The sequence below is a fragment of the Phascolarctos cinereus genome, unplaced genomic scaffold (genome assembly GCF_003287225.1).
Source record: "Phascolarctos cinereus isolate Bilbo 61053 unplaced genomic scaffold, phaCin_HiC Scaffold_2;HRSCAF=192, whole genome shotgun sequence".
Classification (NCBI taxonomy): Eukaryota; Metazoa; Chordata; class Mammalia; order Diprotodontia; family Phascolarctidae; genus Phascolarctos; species Phascolarctos cinereus.
In genome coordinates this window covers 240,398,948-240,417,050 of record NW_027555625.1, presented here as the reverse complement: position 1 = coordinate 240,417,050, position 18,103 = coordinate 240,398,948, and the positions used below count along the sequence as shown (strand labels likewise).

Sequence of the window (18,103 nt, the reverse complement as noted above, 5' to 3'; positions counted from 1 at the left end):
CAATATAACATAGCCAATAAGCATTCATCCAATCTCTGCTAAAAGGCCTCCAAAGAAGGGGAATCTGCCATCTCCCATGGGGACCCATGCCACTTTGGAAAGGCTCCACTTGTGAGGAAGTTTTTCCTGACATCAAGATCAAATTATGCTCTTCGTAATAACCTCCACTCCACTGATCCTTGTTTTGTTTTCTGAGGCTAAAAAGATCAACATGACAGTCCTTCAAATTCCTGAATCAATCTATCGTCAAACCCTTCTCCCCCCACTCCCAACCCCCACACCATTGCAGGCTTCTCTTCCCCAAGTTAAACATCCCTAGTTCCTCTAGCTTGATCTTCAGGAGACTGACATGCCTACAAAAATCCATCTGAAAATAGCCAGCAGGCAGTTATTGATGAGGGCCTGGAACCCAGGAGAGAGGTTAGGGCTGGATATGTGGATCTGTGAGTCATCTGCATAGTGATGACAATTAAATCACTCAACCCATGGGAGGAAAGGGAAGAGAAGAAAGGAGAAAGGAAGAGAGATAAAAGGGGAAGGAAGGAGGGAGAAGGAATGGGAGAGGGAGAGATAGAGGGGAGAGAGGGAGAGAGAAGAAGAGAGAGAGAGAGAGAGAGAGAGAGAGAGAGAGAGAGAGAGAGAGAGAGAGAGAAGAAGAAGAAGAAGAAGAAGAAGAAGAAGAAGAAGAAGAAGAGGAGAGAGGAGGAAGAGGAGGAGGAGGAGGAGGAGGAGGAGGAGGAGGAAAGGCAGAGGGAAAAGGGAAGAGAAAGAGAGGGTCAAGAGAGAGAGAACAAGAACACAACCACACAATGGAGGAAAAAAAATGACATTTATTTGAAAGAAGGATGGGAAATTCCTACCACATGAATCCAATAGGTTCAAAGAAAAAAAAACTCTAACCACTTGGGTTTGAAACTTCTGGATACTTGGACACCCTTTTAATAAATTAATATAAGCCCTCCCCAAGTCATGGGAATGACTGGCATTTGGGAAATGGGGAGCATGAGATGAGGCTGGGTTGCTCTGTGTACCGCCTACTCTAGAGATGTTGAGCTCAGAAATGTCCATTTTCCGATCTTTCAAGCACTCGGATGCAAAGGCCTCTTGGAAATGGCACAACATCCAACAGACAAATGCCACCCCCTGGCAATGACCTCCATTCGGGAGACAGGGAAACAAAGTCCTTTATGTTCATTGGCAAAGGCATGCACACCCTGGACGCCCGTCAGAGGAACTTGGCTTCCAGAATGGCGCTGCTCAAAAGAGACTGCTTTAAGTAAATAAGTGTGATTCCAAATACTTCACATTCTCCCTGCTCAGGCTAGAGGAACGTGTTGGCGGTTTGGCACATTCCACCTCCGGTGACATCTAGGTTGCTACGTAATGGTCCGGATATGATGACAGGCTTCTATAGTGCCTGAATAACGCATAACAATTCAACTCTACCCATCAGGCTTGGGCTACAGAACATGACTTCTCTCTTCCTCAGGCAGAGGCATCTGGGTGGATGGGAAGCCCCAACTCTGAACCAATGGAGAAAATCACCCTCTGAACCAAGCTTCAGCCAAACCCTTCGACAAACAGACCATCACTAGAACGCTCTAGCATTATAAGCTAGCAGATGTCCTGGAAAATGTGGGGTTGAGGAGAGAGGAGGGCCAAATAGGACTCTATTGCTATGTCACCAGAGAACTCTGGTTTCCATTTTCCTTTCTATACAGCAAAAGGGCAGGGGTACATTGGACTTGATCACAAGTTTTGTAAAAAGGAGATTATGTCTAACCTAACTCCTTCATTTTACAAATGAACACCCTAAGGCCCAAAAAGGAAATGATTAAACCCCAAGGTCCTAACACAAGAGACGAGATTCGAACCCAGGTCTTCTGATGCTGAATGCTGTGCCCCTTCACTTCACCATGATGTTCCTAAGGTACCCTCCGGCAGTGAAAATTTATGACAACTGACATTTGGATCCCACAAAGTGGTTTAAGGAAATCTAAGGAGTTAACCACAAAGCCCCATGAATTCCCTTTGGATCCCTGACAGGTCAGTATAGTCTCAGCATGAGTCGTTCAGGACTCAGGTCATGGCTATGGGATGGACCAAGAAACTTAAAAGATCATAGGATTTAGAGCTGGAAAGGACCTTACAGATCATTTAATCCAACACCTTTCATGATGAAGAAACTGAGGCTCAGACACGAGGCCACTGGCACAAAGCAACAGGGCTGAGGTAGGGACCCAGATGTCCTGACCCCTACCCTAGGGCTACCATAGCTGTCTCTCTATTCTCTGGGGCCTAAAAAAGAATTGACAAGTCCAAGCAAATCATTCTCCCAACGTCACTGCGTTAGGCCCCAAGAAAGGGGCAAGGACAACTCAGAAATCAACCCAATAATTCAGCAAAATTAATTTTTCTAATAAGGCTCCCCTCTCCCCAAACTAAAAGTTACCTACAAATACAATCTCTTCCCCATCATTGCTGTGACCTAGCAGGTAACCTGCCAGGAAGTTTTGGTTGAGAACTTATTTGCCAATTAGGAGATTTCTCTGTGTTCTTGGTCACTCCCTAGAGAAAACTTTTTATTTCTCCTTTGCCAAGTTAAGGGCAGGCTTAAGGAATGTGTTGATCTGGGTCCAAACAAAGTCTGCAGATTGCTCTACAACACTACTTATTAGAAGGAAGTCATCCCCCTTAGGGGATAAACCAACACAGATGGGCAGAGGACAGATGTTTAAGTGGGCAGATGGTGCTGTAAATTAACAGGGAGAAGGGTCCAGCATCAATAATCCACAGAAGCTACTCAAACTCAGACAAGTAGAAAAAAGTAAGCCTTATGTACTTGACCGTCTTTTGTTGGACCTTGGGAAAGCACTGGGGGGTTTCTAAAGGAATCTTCTGCATTCCTCTGGTCACGAGGATCACTTACGGCTAAGAAAATATAGGAAGCCACACCAAACTACTATGGAGTTGTCTTGCTAACAGTCTGACCTGAACAATGTCATGAGAAGGGGCGTGATCCTGTGAGCCACACAGCTCAAATACAGAGCTAACCCTGCCCTCCTCCCTTGTTCTGCTCCAGGCAACAAGAGAGCTACATAGTCCATCACCCTGGAAACTGAGTACAATACAACGGAAAAGATGCTGGAGGTTCAAATCCTCACTTCTTCCTGAATGTGTAGGGCCAGAGCCTTCTTGGGAAGTCACCTCACCAAGGCCACTGATGGAGGGCGAAGGAATGTCATTTTCTTTTCGTGACAACTAGATACCTTACTCAATTCAAACAAAGTACAGACAAAAGCATCTTGGGTTTACCTTCATACACCCCCCCAAATAAAAACCAACCAAACAAAAAATAAATAAACCCAACATCAGTGTACTTCCTCCCCGTCTGTGTTTCCTCTTCCTTCCCACTAATCCATACCGAAGACAGATGTAGAAACATGATCTTTTGGCTAAGAAAAAGCCCGATAAAATGACTGGGATCAAAGTAGTGTCATACGATGGAAAGAGCAATGCCTTAGTGGTTAGAAACCCCAACTAATCGTGTGACCTCAGGCAAGTCACAAACTCTCTGTGTCTCAGTTTCCTCTCGCCAGATGAGGCTAACATTCATCTTTTTGAAAGAAGGAATAAATGGGGTAATATATCTAGACAAAGGTGAGAGATCACTGCTGCTATTAAACCAGAGGAATCAGACAGACCTCTGAGACTTCAGCTAGAACCCCAGAGGAAGAGTCCACGACAGTATCACAATGACCAAGAAGTGCAACACTGAGCAAAAAATAGCTCCATCAAAGCAAAAATAATACTCGTCTCTTAAAATGCAAAACAGCCTTACACATATATACACAGTCAGATGAACTCATTTCACTTTTCTAAAGCCCCTGGGGACATGGGCTGCTGGATGGCTGTCTGGGCAAGCAGAGGTGAAGCGTTCTGAAGACCAAGGAGAAACAGAAACTACAGTCTTGAATACGGGTCTGAGGAACCCAAGGGCCAAGTCAGGGTTGTATGGCCTGATCTGGGTTCCATCAGTAACTTACTATGTAAGTTGTCCCCTTCATTAGAATGTGAGCTCTTTGAGCAAAGGGACTGCTTTCACCTTTTTTTGTATCCCTAGTACTTGGCACAGAAAGTACTGTGCCTCAATTTCCTCATTACCTCTTCTCTGAATGCCAACAATAGGTACAGTCTCAATAAATATAAAGAAGCATAGGACCTCCCCCACCCCCACTACCACCACCAAGGATGCCCAGTTCTACCCCGTCCCCCACCCACTCTCCCATGCCTAGATATGTCACAAAGAGTCAACATGACTTGATCAAGATAAGGTCATTTCCATTTCTGACATGGTTACTTGACTAGTCCATCAGGGGAAAACATCAGTTTTCCTAGATTTCAGCAAAGCATCTAACAAAGCTATTGTAGAAAACGGGGAGATAAGTTAAATTCAGTACACTTACGTAGATTCCAAACTGGCCTTATGACAGGACCCCCCCAAAAGCTGTCATTAGTGGTGTGATAAAACCTTGGAAAGAAAGGCAGTGTGGTGCAGTAGATAGAGAGCTGGCCTCTGAGACAGAAAGACTTGGGTTCGGATCCTACCTCTGACACATCCTGGCCATATGACCCTGGATGAATTACTTAACCTCTCAGTTCTCCAGGCACCCTAGACAACTAAAAACTAAATCACAGAATAGGTGCCTATTAGCATTGTTAAAAGTTGGTGCAGTGGATAGAGTGTGGGTCAGGAAGACTCCTCTTTCTGAGTTCAAATCTGGCCTCAGATACTTACTAGCAGCGTAACCTGAGCAAGTCACTTAACCCTGTCTGCCTCAGTTTCCTCATCTGTAAGATTATCTGGAGAAGGAAACAATAACCCACTCCAGTATCTCTGCCAAGAAAACCCTCAATGGGGTCACAAAGAGCCAAACACGATTGAAACAACTCAATGAAAACAAAAACAAGAGAATTTCCTCACTGGGAGGCTCCTGATACCAAACAAACAAACAAAAAGTCAGCTTTGAAGGAAGTTTCCAGTGCTGTGTCCCAGAAATCCATGCCTTTTAACATTTCTATCGATGACTTAGATTAAGCCATAAATGGCATGCTTATATACTTATCAGAATTGTACAGGACATTAACTTAAAACAGTACTACCCAACACACTGGAGGCCGGGAGTCAAGAAGGTCTTGATAAGCTCGGACTCTAAGATGAAATTTAATAGAGACAAATGTAAAGTCATACTTGGGTTCAAAAATCAATCTCACAGGGTGTGTATGTAGCTAAATGGTTCATCTAAAACTACCTTGGAGTGGAGTGGCGTGCAAAGCTCTATGTGAGTCAACAGTGGATTTGGCAGCAGTAAAGCTAACTCAACATTGGGCTGCGTTTAGAAGGGGATAAGGGCCAGGATCGGGAAGGTGGCCTGGTCAGATCCCACTGGGAGTACTGAGCTTCATTTTAGTAAAGACAATGGATGGACTGAAGAGCATCCAGGAAGAGGATGGTGAAAGGCCTCAAGATCCTATCTTATGGGGTGACGTTGAAGGAAGTGGGAATGTTGAGCTTGGAAAAGGGAAGATCGGGAAGTGGGGCTGGGGGAACATGATGGCCTTTTACATACTTGAAGACAGCTATCCCACACAAGGTGAAGTAACAAATCCTCTTCCTAAATCAACTGTAGGACCTTAGGTCAAGATATTTTAACCTCTCTGTTCTTCCATTTCTCAGTAACTCCCTCTGAACGCCCACTGCTCTGATAGATGGATGATAAATAGATATAGGTAAAGGATTTAGTAACACTCACAGCTAGCATTTACATAGCCCTTTGATGTTTGCAAAGCACTTTACAGGCTTAGCACGGTGCCCGGCACACAGACGGCACCTGATAAATTTGACATACCCTATTTCACACTGTTTGATATTGTATCATGAGTCACAGAACTTCAGAGTTGAGAAGAATGTCAGAGTTCGTGCAGTCCGTCCTCAAAAACAAATGTGCCCCACAACATTCCCAATAAATGGCGGCCCATCTCGCCTCTCCCAGTGAATTTTAAATTCGTAATGGTCAAGACTTAGAGAGGAAATTTGGTACCATAGACAGAATCCTGGACACAGAATCAGAGGACTTAAGTTTGAATCTCAGCTGCAATAATTACAAAACGCATGACTCTGGGCAAAGGCCAACATCTCTACAATTCAAATGCCTCATCTGTAAAACATGCGTACCCCTCCTGGACTTACACCACCCCTCAGAATTGCAATGAGGAAAACTGCTTTGTCAACCTTTGAAAAATAGAAATGTGAGTTATTATAATGTTTCTTCTATACCCCCCCAGCCCACCTCCTGAATTAAACAAGAACAAATAAATAATTCCACTTAATAATAATAACAGCATCATCACTGTGCCTCAGTCAGGACTTGAACCCAGGTCCTTTGACTCCAAATCCAGTGCTTTTCTATTGCACCATCCTGTTTCCCACCAATAAATACTTCCTGGTTATTGGAAGGGAACAGAACCCACATCTGTGTGCTAGGTGCTGTGCTAAGTACTTTACATTTGAGACTCCTTAACAATCCTGGGATAGAGGTGCTCCTATTATCTCCATTTTATAGTTGAGGAAACTGAGACAAACAGAGATGAAGTGATTTGCCCAGGGTCACAAAGCTAGTAAGTGTCTGAGGGGAGATCTGACCTCAGATCTTCCTGATTTCAGGCCCATTACTCTAGCTGCTACACCACTTAGCTGCCTCTATCTATAGCTATCCATCCATCTATTCACTTACCTATATCTGTATCTAGATAGATATGTATTATGTATGTATATACGGATGTATATTATACTCTGTGAAATGGAGACAGCCCTAAGTCCTACCCTCCCTAACAGACGTATTGTAAGATTCACAGATTTCTTGTTGGTTATTTATAAATATTTATTGTAATTGTTACTATTTTTTGTTTTGGGGGAAAGGTTTACTGTAAGAGTCACAGACCCAATGTCTGTGAAAGGTTCTGACAAGCTATAAGAGGGCCACACTTCATCCTCAAGGCCCTGGCTCTCCTCACTGGTGGCTTCCTCTCCTTTCAGACAAAGTCCCAGCCAAGCTTCACTTCATTCCTAACTCTCCAGCCTTCTCATCTTCTCTGCCCCTCCCCCCAGCTCCTCACTTTAGGAATCACGATCACATCAATTTTGCCTTGTTCTTGGGTGGGATATATCAGTCTTCTCCCCTAAGGTCCCACTCCCCTTCTCTGGATCTTTTTGGACAAAGGGCCTCTTCCTGGCCACCCTTTCCCTTTGTGTGTTGTTGCCATTAAAAAGCTAGGCAGTGCTAAGTGCTTTTTACAAATATTATCTCACTTGACCCTCATGACAACCCTGGGAGGCAGGTGCGATTATTATCCCCAATTTACAGTTGAAGAAACTGAGGCAAACAGAATTTAAGTGACTTGCCCAGGGTCACACGTTATTGTCTGAAGTTGGATTTGAACTCAGGGCTTCTTGACTCCAGGTACAGTGCTCTATCCATTGTATAACCTAGCTGCCTCAGTGAATGGCACATAGGTTTTCATTCATCTGTTAAACAAATGTAATAGAATACACATACATACACACACACACACACACACACGTGTGCATGTATGCGCATGCATGTGTGTGTACGCACATGTGTGTGTGTGCATGTGTGTGTGTGTGTGTGTGTGTGTGTGTGTGTCTGCCTATGTGGGGGATGGGGTACAGACAGGCTGAATGGAGACCTCTTCATCTGTCTCAACAGATTTCTAGGTCTGCCTTAAATGGGAAAAGGTTGGGAGGGCTGTCCACACTGATCCTGCCAGGGACTGGGCAGTTCCTCCCACCTCATGGCAGGGATGCAGCTCATGGACAGGATCAGGTGGGGGCCAGCTGCCCTACGAGAACCACAGGGCTAAGTAAAGGACCCCCTCCCCACCAGGTCCCAGGCATCACATCAGAGGCAACAACCAATAAAATGGATTGGCCACAACAGTTTGTGGCAATGTTGTAGTTAAAAACAACCACCACCACCCAGAAAACAACACATTTAGAACCAGAGGCCCCCAGCTATCAGATCTCTAAGGTCCCAACCAGCTCAAAATTCAAGGATATCCTATGATATCTTCCCAATGACCTATTCCCTAATTACCCGGGATAGCTTCCCTGTGATATCTTAACCTGTAACTAACCCTAACCCTAATTCCAAAGACATCCTTCCATCTCTAAAATACCCATTTTCAGCGGCTTATTTTGTCCTCAGAGCCTCTCTGGCTCTGGTCCCTTCACCCCTCACAGTGCCCTCTACCCATCACCCACAGCCTCAGCTGTGACAAGTGAGCTCCAAGTGGCCTGTGCCAAGATTTTACTCTCTAGGGTCTGGTGGGAACAAGGCGGTATGGCTGATGGGTTTGCCATCTGTTGCCGGTGCCCAATGGTGCCTGAACGCAAAGTGGCTCCCTCCAACACCCCGTAGGCAGAGCATCCAAATCAAACTCCATACTTTGCGTGTCTAAGGCCAGGCTGAAAAGAGAGCCTCCTGGAGCTTCAGGCCTGGGTGTTCTTTCACACCCAGCATAAGAGGAAATATTTCTAAATGGCAAGCGTGTAGGCCAGTAGGGGAATGGGAGGGGCCTAGGCTTGGGAACAAGCCCTTGGAAAATACTGCTGAAAATAACTGCAAAAGAAAGGGGCAGGGGGGGGAGGAACCCTCTCTTCTGTTACTGGGCCTGGCAAACAACAGGTGCAGGGTGAGGCTGCCCCCAAGGGTGGCTCCTGATGGAGAAGAGCTGTGCCCCTGGACCCCCACCTTTGCTTCGGATAAGCTGTAAAACAGGAAACGGGGGGGCTGCAGTGGGAGGAGAAGAGGCGGGGAAAGAGGGTACAAGGACGCCACTTGTCAAAGGCATCCTGAAAGTAAAAACAACCCATGTGACTGTTTGAAAGTGTCACCACAAAAGAGAGATAAAAGTTGATTTCCTTCTATCTTTATTTTTCTCCTTTCTACTCCAAGGGAGTAGCTTCTAAGGAGAAGCAGCAAGGAGGAAGGAAAGGCCCTCGGCTCCTAAAAGTTGCTCCATATCCTGCTTCTACCCCCCTCCCCCCACCCGGCCCCTCAATATAAGATCCAGGGGGATCGCTGCTGGCTTCAGAGCTGGGAAAAGCTTCCCAGACCCTCAGGGGCAGGATGGCACTTTTTGGAGAAAACATCCACAAAGGTATTTTTCCAGGAGCGTCCAGGCCAAAAACAGACCTCATGCTCTAGATGCTCATGCCCTTTGTCGCTGACTGCTGATACACCTGGACTAGGCCTAAGCCAACTGCAGCCCTCGCCTGGGTGATTACCTCACTCAGGGAGCCTTGGACTTCTCTGATTTTTTTCATTCCATGAAAATGGCAAAGAGGAACCTGCTGGCCAGTATCCTACACTCTCTGTGGTCTTAGAACCATCCCCATCACCCAGCCCCACTCCTGCTATTCCGCTCAGAGATGCTCTAAACTCCTAGGCTTTCACCCCAGAAATATCTGCAATTAAGTATCACTGGCAGTTATATCCTACAGATCTCTTCAAAAAGTGAAAAAATGAAAAGCCAATTTAGAGCTTGGTAGATTATCCATGTGACCTGGGGCAAGACACTAAGCCTGCTGGGATTTAGCCTCCTGCCTATAAAATGAGGGAGTCTGATTACATAATCTCAAAAGGTCCCTTCTAGCTTTAAAAACAAATGAACAACTACAACAAAAACAAAACCCTGAATACTTTGCAAGGTCTTCTTAACTACTGTTGAATCTTTTGTGATCACAGAGTCACAGATCTGGAACCGAAAAGGACCTTATAGACTACCACCTATTTTCATTTTACAACTGAGGAAACTGAGACCCAGGGAGGCAAAGCAGCTTAGGAGGTCACACAATTAGTGTCAGAGGTAAGATCTGAACCCAGGGCCTCAACGCCAAAGTCAGTACATTTTCCACTGTACCATGAAGCTGCTGATCAGAGGGTTGTGATCTACATGTTAAAAAATTTTTTTTTTCTGTTGTAAAGAGATCACCTATCCTACTAACTCCTACCCAACTTAAATACCACCTTCTACAGTAAACCTTCCTTGATGCCTTTATCAGAGGAAGAATTCTCAACCTTTGGGGGGGAGGGGAAGGAGGAAAGAGGCATCTGGTAAAAAATTGTGATTTTTTTAAAAGAAATCATAACTGAAGGATTTCGCTACATTTTCTTCTGCTATGCCTGCAGCCCCCTTTTCTCACAGACGAGTTCCTCCTAAGGCCTCCTTTTTTAGGGAGGGTCCAAGGGATGGCCAATCTTCATTACCCTCCCAGCTGTATAACTTTCCAGACAGCACACCTCATCTATAATCTCACCCTGGAAATTCATCAGTCCCTGAAGCTTTTTCACCCTGGAATCCTTTCAGCTCTGCCAACCCCCTTCTCCCATTGGTGAGTTCCTGAGAGTCCTGGGGCACATGCTAGCCAACCTTCATTCTGACTTTCCATACTTCAAAATTCACCAGGTATTTTTGCCACCTCAGTCCCTCCCCTCGCCCCCAGCTCCCTTTTGTGTGTGTTGTCTTCCCTCATTAGATTGTAAACTCCCGGGAGGGCAGGGCTTATCTTTGTTTTTGCAATGTATCTTTATCCCTAGCACTTTATGCCTGGCACATAATAAAGATGTACTTCCCAACCCACCCCCATTCACGTTCATGGACCCTCTGAAATCTTAATGGCAAGTTAAGAATCCCTACCCTAGATAATAACGCTTTGCCATTCAGACCTCAGCTTTGTACCTCCTTGATGTACTTATGTATATTTTTTATTATAACTACCTACAGCCATAATACAATGACTTATGAACAAGAAGTGGTATAACAAATATCATTCAAAAGCCAGGAGAATGTTGTACACAGTCACAGCCATGTTGTGCAAAGACTAATATTGATAGACTTAGCTATTCCCAGCAATACAAGGATCTAAGACATCTCCAAAGGCCTCATGATGGAAAATGCTATCCACATCCAAAGAAAGAACTATGGAGTTTGAATGCAGATCGAAGCATGCTATTTGCTATTTTTTTCTTCTGTTTTATTTTGTTTCCTCTTTCTGGCAGTTCCTCCTATTGATTCTAATTCTTACTTACAACATGACTAACGTGAAAATATGTTTAATAGGAATGTATATGTATAGCCTACATCAGATTGCGAGCTGTCTTGGGGAAGGAGATACGGAGGGAGGGAGGGGGAAAAAAATGTAAAACTCAAAAGCTTATGGAAGTGATTGTTGATAAATCAAAATAAATTAATAAAGTTAAAAAAATAAAGTCAGAAAAAAAGAAATCCTTCAAGAAATATATGATCAGAAAAGAAGGTAAGCTGGTCATGAAGTGAGAATAAAAGATAACAGACGGGCAGCTGGTGTGGTTACACACACAGGCTTAAAGCACTTCCTATAGGAGGCAAAGGACTCAGAGTACAGGGAGAGACATATTTTTTGGACAATGGGGGAATATGTATTGCTTAACTAGACATATCTGTTACAAGGGCTCTGTTTTTCTTCCTTTTTCAATGGGGGAGGTGGGGAAGGGGAAAGGGTAAGAAGGTGAATTCTAGTTAACTGAAACAGAAAATTTAATTTTTAAAAGGACCTGTAGAATCAATTCAACAAGTACCTACGTGAAGCATGAGAGCTATAAAAACAAAAATGAAATAGTTCCTGTCCTCATGGAGCTAGCATTCTATTTTGGGGGAAAGGCAGCATGTATATGCATAAATGTAAACTTCTACCCAGCTCCAACCTTATTTCACATTCTTTCCCTTTGAGGACTCTCAGGCAAACTGGACTACTAACTAGTCACTGAACTATCTCCTGACTCCACAGCTTGACAAAAGCTGTCCCCAGTGCCTAGAATGTACCCTCTCACTGCCAACTTTCAGAAACTGACTTTCCTTGAGTTCTATTCAAATGCCACCTTCTTCCAAGAAGCCTTCTCTGATTCCCCTAGCTGTTACTGCTCCCTCTTTCCTCCAATTTTCTTATGTTACTTTGACTACATTTATTCCCAGATCATCTGACTCCAAAGCCACCATCATTTCTGCCATACCATACTGAATCTCTAAAGTTATATCTCTTTATTAGAGGGGTCTGGTGTCTCGGTGGGTTAAACACTGGACCAGGGGTTAGAAAGACCTGAGTTCAAACCTTGCCTCAGTACTAACAGTGTGACCCTCAGAAAGTCACTTAATATCTGTTTGCTCAGTTTCCTCAACTGTAAAATGGAGAAAATAACAGCATCTACCTCCCAGGGTTGTTGTGAGGAGCAAATGAGATACTGTTTGCAAAAAGCACTTAGCACAGTGCCTGCCACATAGTAGGTGCCATATAGATGGCTATTCCCTACCCCATAAGAAGCTCATTGAGAGTAGAAGTTTTGTTTTTTGTTTTGTCTTTGAACCCTAATTTGTGTATATACATACATACAACATACATATATTTTTACGTATGCAACCCATATACACATATAACAGATGCTTAATAAATGTTCATGGAATGAACTGACCCATACCCATACAACAAAAGAAAAAGCACCAGAGTCTTTAAAGAAAAATCCCAGGATTCTCTGAAATGTATTATTAATGTGTTCTACTTAACTCAGGCGAGAGACTGAAAAGTTGATCTGAGAGGCACCCAGTGCAAGGGGCAGCTGGGGGCGGCTTTTTCACTTGTTGGCAGGGCAGCCCAGACTGCCCCGATGCCAAGCCACCCCTCACCCCCACACCAATCACCAAATTATCAGACCTTCTCATTTTGCATGTGGCTTTTCCAGGCAGACAAAAGCAAAGCTGAGTCAGACTGCTTCCCTTTCCCCAATTGTTTGGGGAAAGACAAAAAGGGCGCTGACGGCCGAACTCTTCGGGCTCAGCGAGCAAACACCTGACTGCTTGCCTAGGAAACCAGGCATGGAGCTATTAGCAGCTCAGGGTCACACGGACAGACACACGCACTCTCCCTCTCCCCACCCTCTAGCTAACTGTACTTTCAGCAACTGAGAAAAGCACCAGAGCAGAAGGCAGCCCAATTCCTGAGTTTACTGATCCTTGCAAATACAGAGCCAGCTGATTCCCCATCCACCTACTCGATGCTCAATCCTCCTCTTCAAATTCACTCCTCTCCTTATTGTCCCTTGGCAACTAATATATAATTTAGAGTCCATGTTGTCATATGCAGCAAACAGCAACTGCCTATGAATTAGTAACAAAATGCCGGTGCCAGAGGATGGGAACAAAAACAAATCAACAGTCACCTGCACAATTACACAAGGTTAAATCTGTCACCTACTTTTTCCACCCTTGGTTACCTAAGGACAGAACTGTGAGCCTAGGCTGCCATGATCAGAAACACACAGGAGCAAAGAAAGGGCTTTCTGCCTGGATTACATATAATGAAAAGCATTTGGTGGCTCCCTCAGCCTCCCCCCCTCCAATTCATAATAACGATCCTTCAGGCTGGTCCAGCACTTTCACATCCTTCACCTCTTTTAATCCTCATATAGCCCTGGGAGACAGGTAGGGAAAGAATTATTGTCTCCAACTTTACAGATGAGGAAACTGAGGTTTAGAGGTTAAATGACTCACCAGTTGAGCCAGACTGAAATCCTGATTGAAGGTCTAGCTAGGGCTCCTTCCACAATCCAGCATTGTCTTGACCCCAGCCCCGTCCATCCAACCTATTTCCTTTCTAGACCACTGTAAGTGTTATATGCCAGGGGTGGTATATAACATATGGCATACATGCCCTGGGGTGGCATATAACACTATGATCTAGAAGGAAGATGTAATGAGCTCCCTGTTATAAAAGGTCTTCAAGTAGAAGCTCTCAGTTTAGGTATCAACTAAACTGGATGAACTCTTCTTCCCAATATGACCCAGTATGAACACCCCTGATTCAATGGGAACTGGAATGTCAATTATTTTTCCAAGGAGATGATACATGGACTCAATTAGAGAAAGGTAACCTAGTGCTCACAAAAAAGGGCCTATATTGCTCTGTAAGCCTTGACCCCACCCCCCACAACCAACATCCCTCAAAAAAGAAAACCCCTATCAATATTCTTTTTCTCCAATGGTACAAAGAGACCTACATCAATCATTGGGCACTTGAATGAAAGTGGTATGACAGGGTCTATTATTCTCTTGAAGTACACTCGTCCTTTTTTCCAAACAGCTGCCAGACCCTATTAGATGTACAGAATGAGGGCTGAGCAGGGATGGGATCCGCTATTGAAAGGGGACAGACAATAGGCCCCCTTGCACTGGGGATTCAGTCTCTGTACAACATCTGGCCAAAATCAATTTCTGACCTAATGTTCCTTTCATTTGCTATCAGCCTTGGCTTCATGTGTAGTCTGTCATCTCCTTGAGCATGAGAACCTGTGCTAGGCTGCCCTAAAAAGACTCTGGGGGTGTGGCTAGCCTTCAGTCACACATGCTAGTGGCACTTCTGACCATGAAGGACTCTATTTTCATGATCCTGGGCACTGCCTGGGTTTTTCCTCCCTAGTTCTCATAGTTTCAAGTTTCTGAATCCTTGAGAAAATGGTCTTATTTCTTTTGTACATGGGGTAAGGTAGTTTAGGAATAAGACGAGAGAATATGGCTTTTGAACCACAGTAAAGCCAGAATACAAATGTACTATTTGGGCTGGAGAATTTTAGGACAAATGGATTGCTGCCTTCTTTAAAAAAAAAAAAAAACAAGAAGCTAATGGACTTGTTCCTACCCTCCAAGAATTATTCTCTCCTCCCATTCCCCCCAACCACATTAAAAAAGCCATATTCACTTACCCATAAGACCTCTGGATAAAAGCAGGGTGCAACTGCTGAACACCAATTGTAAAACCTAAAAAACAATATGTTGGAAGTGTAAGAGGAAATACTGAGGGCAATTAATGGGTTGTTTGCACATGTGTGTATATAACCACTAAAGTGCAAGCTGTCACATGCATGAGTCATTTTTTAACACGCATCTCTCAGCTCAAAAGAGGGATCCAGACAAGGTCCCAATCCAGTCACGGTCCTCCTCTAGGCAGAGCAGGTCACACTCACTATTCAGCTGCAGAGGTAGGTATAAAAATTCTCTCTCCTTTCTCTTTTGGTTTTCTAGAGGAAGTGACACAGCTCTGGAGGACAATAACAATAACCACTCACATTTCTATAACACATTCTGCCCAATGGAGCAGGCAGGGGAATTATTTTCCCCCTTTTAATTGTTAAGGAAACTAAGACTCAGAGAACTGACCTACAGTCCCATGGCTCCTAAGAATCTAGATCTCTTCTTTCATGCTGCTCCCCTAAAAGAACTACCATTGTATCTTCGGCACAGGTTTTGTTCTGGCCCCAGTAGACCCTTCCTAGATGTGGGGCTCACCTCTTTCAAACCAAATTCCTAACTCTGACCTGAGCACCAACACCAAAGTAATGACATTGTGGAACACTTAATAACCGACAACAGCTTGTTCAACGACAGGATAAGGCCGGGCCGATGAACATGCATTTTGTACTCCACCATCAATAAGTACACTGAATATAATAATGTGAGCAGAGAAAAGATGGAGGAAAAAAACAAACCAAGGTTGTTGCTCTCACCAGTGTGAATACTCCTTGGCTTGGCTCCCAGATATGCCAAATTAACATTTGCTTTCCGGCCATCTATGATGGGGTTGGGGTCTTTACAAGCTCTCTCTGCTGCAGCCCGGTCTGCCATTGTAACCTAGAAGAAGCACATGAGTTCTCAAGGGTCTTATCCACAGAGGGTCTATAAATTTAATCCTCCCATCTTAATATTCACTCTCAAGCAGAATGAGTAAGCAAGGAAGGAGGAAGATCACTCCAAAGGGAGCTCAGGGTGTTTTTCCTTTCCACATCTGCTTTACCCAATGCCCCCTGGGATAGTTCTCTGACTTTCCTCACTGCCACTGAGCAGTGCCCACGGTGCAAAAAGAAAAGAAAATCACTCAAAGAGGGATAACAATCGCAACAAAGCACCTTTGTTGATTATGTAGCAAGAGGCACCAGTGGGGCAAGCATTTTAGGTAGATCTGAAACTTTCAAAAGCATCATAAATAATAAGTGAGAAGGAAAGACACCAAAGTCGGTCAAGCAAAGGGCTCCAGACTCAAGTCAGAGGTTGCTCCATCCCACCAAGTCTCCCTAACTTCTCCCACTGGGAGGGATAGGCTTGCTAGCAAAACATGGTGTCACAGAATACTCAGGAGGAAGGCTTAGGAATCAAGGATAAATTTGAACACGGTGTCCTTTCATTTGCAGGTTCTCTAGGAGAGAACACTGGAGTAGACGACAGAGAGGTGACAACTCTTCCCTCTCCCTCCAAGGGCCTCTTGAAGATTTAGGATAAGAAGGGGAGACTACATATAAGATTTTTTTTTAAACTTTCTCCTGCAAGAGTTCTGAAATGAAAATGTGTTGTGAGCCACCTGCAGGTGCAGAGAACCCGGGAAGATACCGTGCTCTCCGGATAAGGAGCCACAGGGAGGGTCTCAGTGTGCCTAGTGGTTGGGCTATGTATATGCTCAGTGGGGGAGAGGCACCATGGGGGGCGGGGGAGTGGGAGGAGGGGACGGTTGAAAAGCTGGGGTCTGAGCCGAGTTCAGAGATGGAAGACTGAACGGCTCACTAGTTTACACAGACGCAAACAGCAACTCCAGCTGAAAGGTTACAGATAAGATGGTGGGGGAGGGAAGAGGAGGGGAGAAGAAGGGGGGAGGGGTGGGGGAGGAAAGTAGGAGGGAAGAGAGAGAGACTGGGAGGCCCAGTTCTGCTGACAGGTACTACGATGAGGATGCCAACACCCTGGCAAATGGCAGAGAATACAAATATATTAATTAATTTATTTAAAACCTTCTAGAGTTCAGCCCTAGAGGAAAGGCACGTGCGACCGGGGAGGTCGGGATGGGGAGAACCAGCAGACAGCTTGATCACTTCCAACCTCTAAAGTTTTCCGCTTCCAAGGGAGGCGGGGGGGGGGGGAGAGGACTTGGTGCTTAGCCGGGGTGCGGGGTCACTTACAAAGCCGTAGCCCCGGGACTTGCCCGTCTGGCGGTCGGTGATGACCACAGCCTCCTCGATGTCCCCGAAGCCCTCGAAGTACTTCCTTAAGGAGGAGTCAGTGGTGTGGTAGGGCAGTCCCCCGACGAAGATCTTGGTGAACGTGGTATCCTTCTGGAGGGTGTGCATGGTGCCGGCCGGGGGCCGCCCGCTGCTCAGCGAGCACGGCGCCTGTTGGAGGAGCATCCGCGCCGGGGCCGCGCGGCCAGACGGAGCCCGGGGGCCCCGGAGAAGCCGCGCTCGGGCGAGGCGTGCGCGCCTACCACCTCTTCCTCCCAAAAAAACTGCTCCCTCGAAGTGGATCTCCTTCCTGTTCAAGATACAGGGAAAATCCGACTGTTTACTCCAAGTTCAGCGCATCGGGGAGGTGAGAAGCAGGTGGTGCAAGGGGCCCCAGGCGCGCACAGCAAGGAGTAGAAGAGAGAAGCCCAGAGCACCGGCGCAACCCGCGCGCACAGACCTAGAGCGTCTGGGGAATCGCCACCCCGGCTGCAGCCCCGGCTCTTTGTAGGCAGCACCGCCCCCTCCCGCCCTCGGACCCGCCCTCGTCCCGCCTCCAGCACGCCCCCGGGCGCAGCGATCGCTGGGAAACGTAGTCCCTGACCCAGCCCAGCCCTGCCCTGCCGTTCCTGTCCCGTCCAACCCAACCTAAACCGGTCCAGAGAACCCGGCTTTCTAGGACACAAGGTAAAGGTGGGATTTTTGCAGTTCTGGATCCGGTGCAAGTGATGAATGAAAAATAAAAGTCTGCGGGAAAGTGGAAGAGACTTAGGTTTCCGAAGGAAGGGATTTCCCAAATTTGGAGTCATAGAATTTAGCATTGTAAGGGGCTTCAGAGATCCTCTCCTCAGTCAGACACCTTCGTTTTACAGAGAAGGAAACTGAAGCACAGAGAATGCCCCAAAAGTCTTAGTGCATTTTTGGACCATCCTGTGTAACTAGCGGATTACAAG

The 18,103-nt window shown here is 45.6% G+C and overlaps 1 protein-coding gene across 1 annotated transcript in view; it reads right to left on the bottom strand.

Annotated features, from left to right (window-relative positions):
• RBM38 (RNA binding motif protein 38) overlaps nucleotides 1-17,610 on the bottom strand; it is a 32,170-nt gene extending 14,560 nt beyond the window's left edge. The window contains exons 1-3 of the mRNA XM_020981444.2: nucleotides 17,112-17,610; nucleotides 15,672-15,795; nucleotides 14,871-14,925 (exon numbers count right to left, since the gene is read on the bottom strand). Of these exons, the coding sequence (XP_020837103.1) occupies nucleotides 14,871-14,925; nucleotides 15,672-15,795; nucleotides 17,112-17,336 (404 nt within the window). The 5' untranslated portion in view covers nucleotides 17,337-17,610. The remainder of the gene's footprint in view (nucleotides 1-14,870; nucleotides 14,926-15,671; nucleotides 15,796-17,111) is intronic.
• Nucleotides 17,611-18,103: the final 493 nt, after the last annotated feature.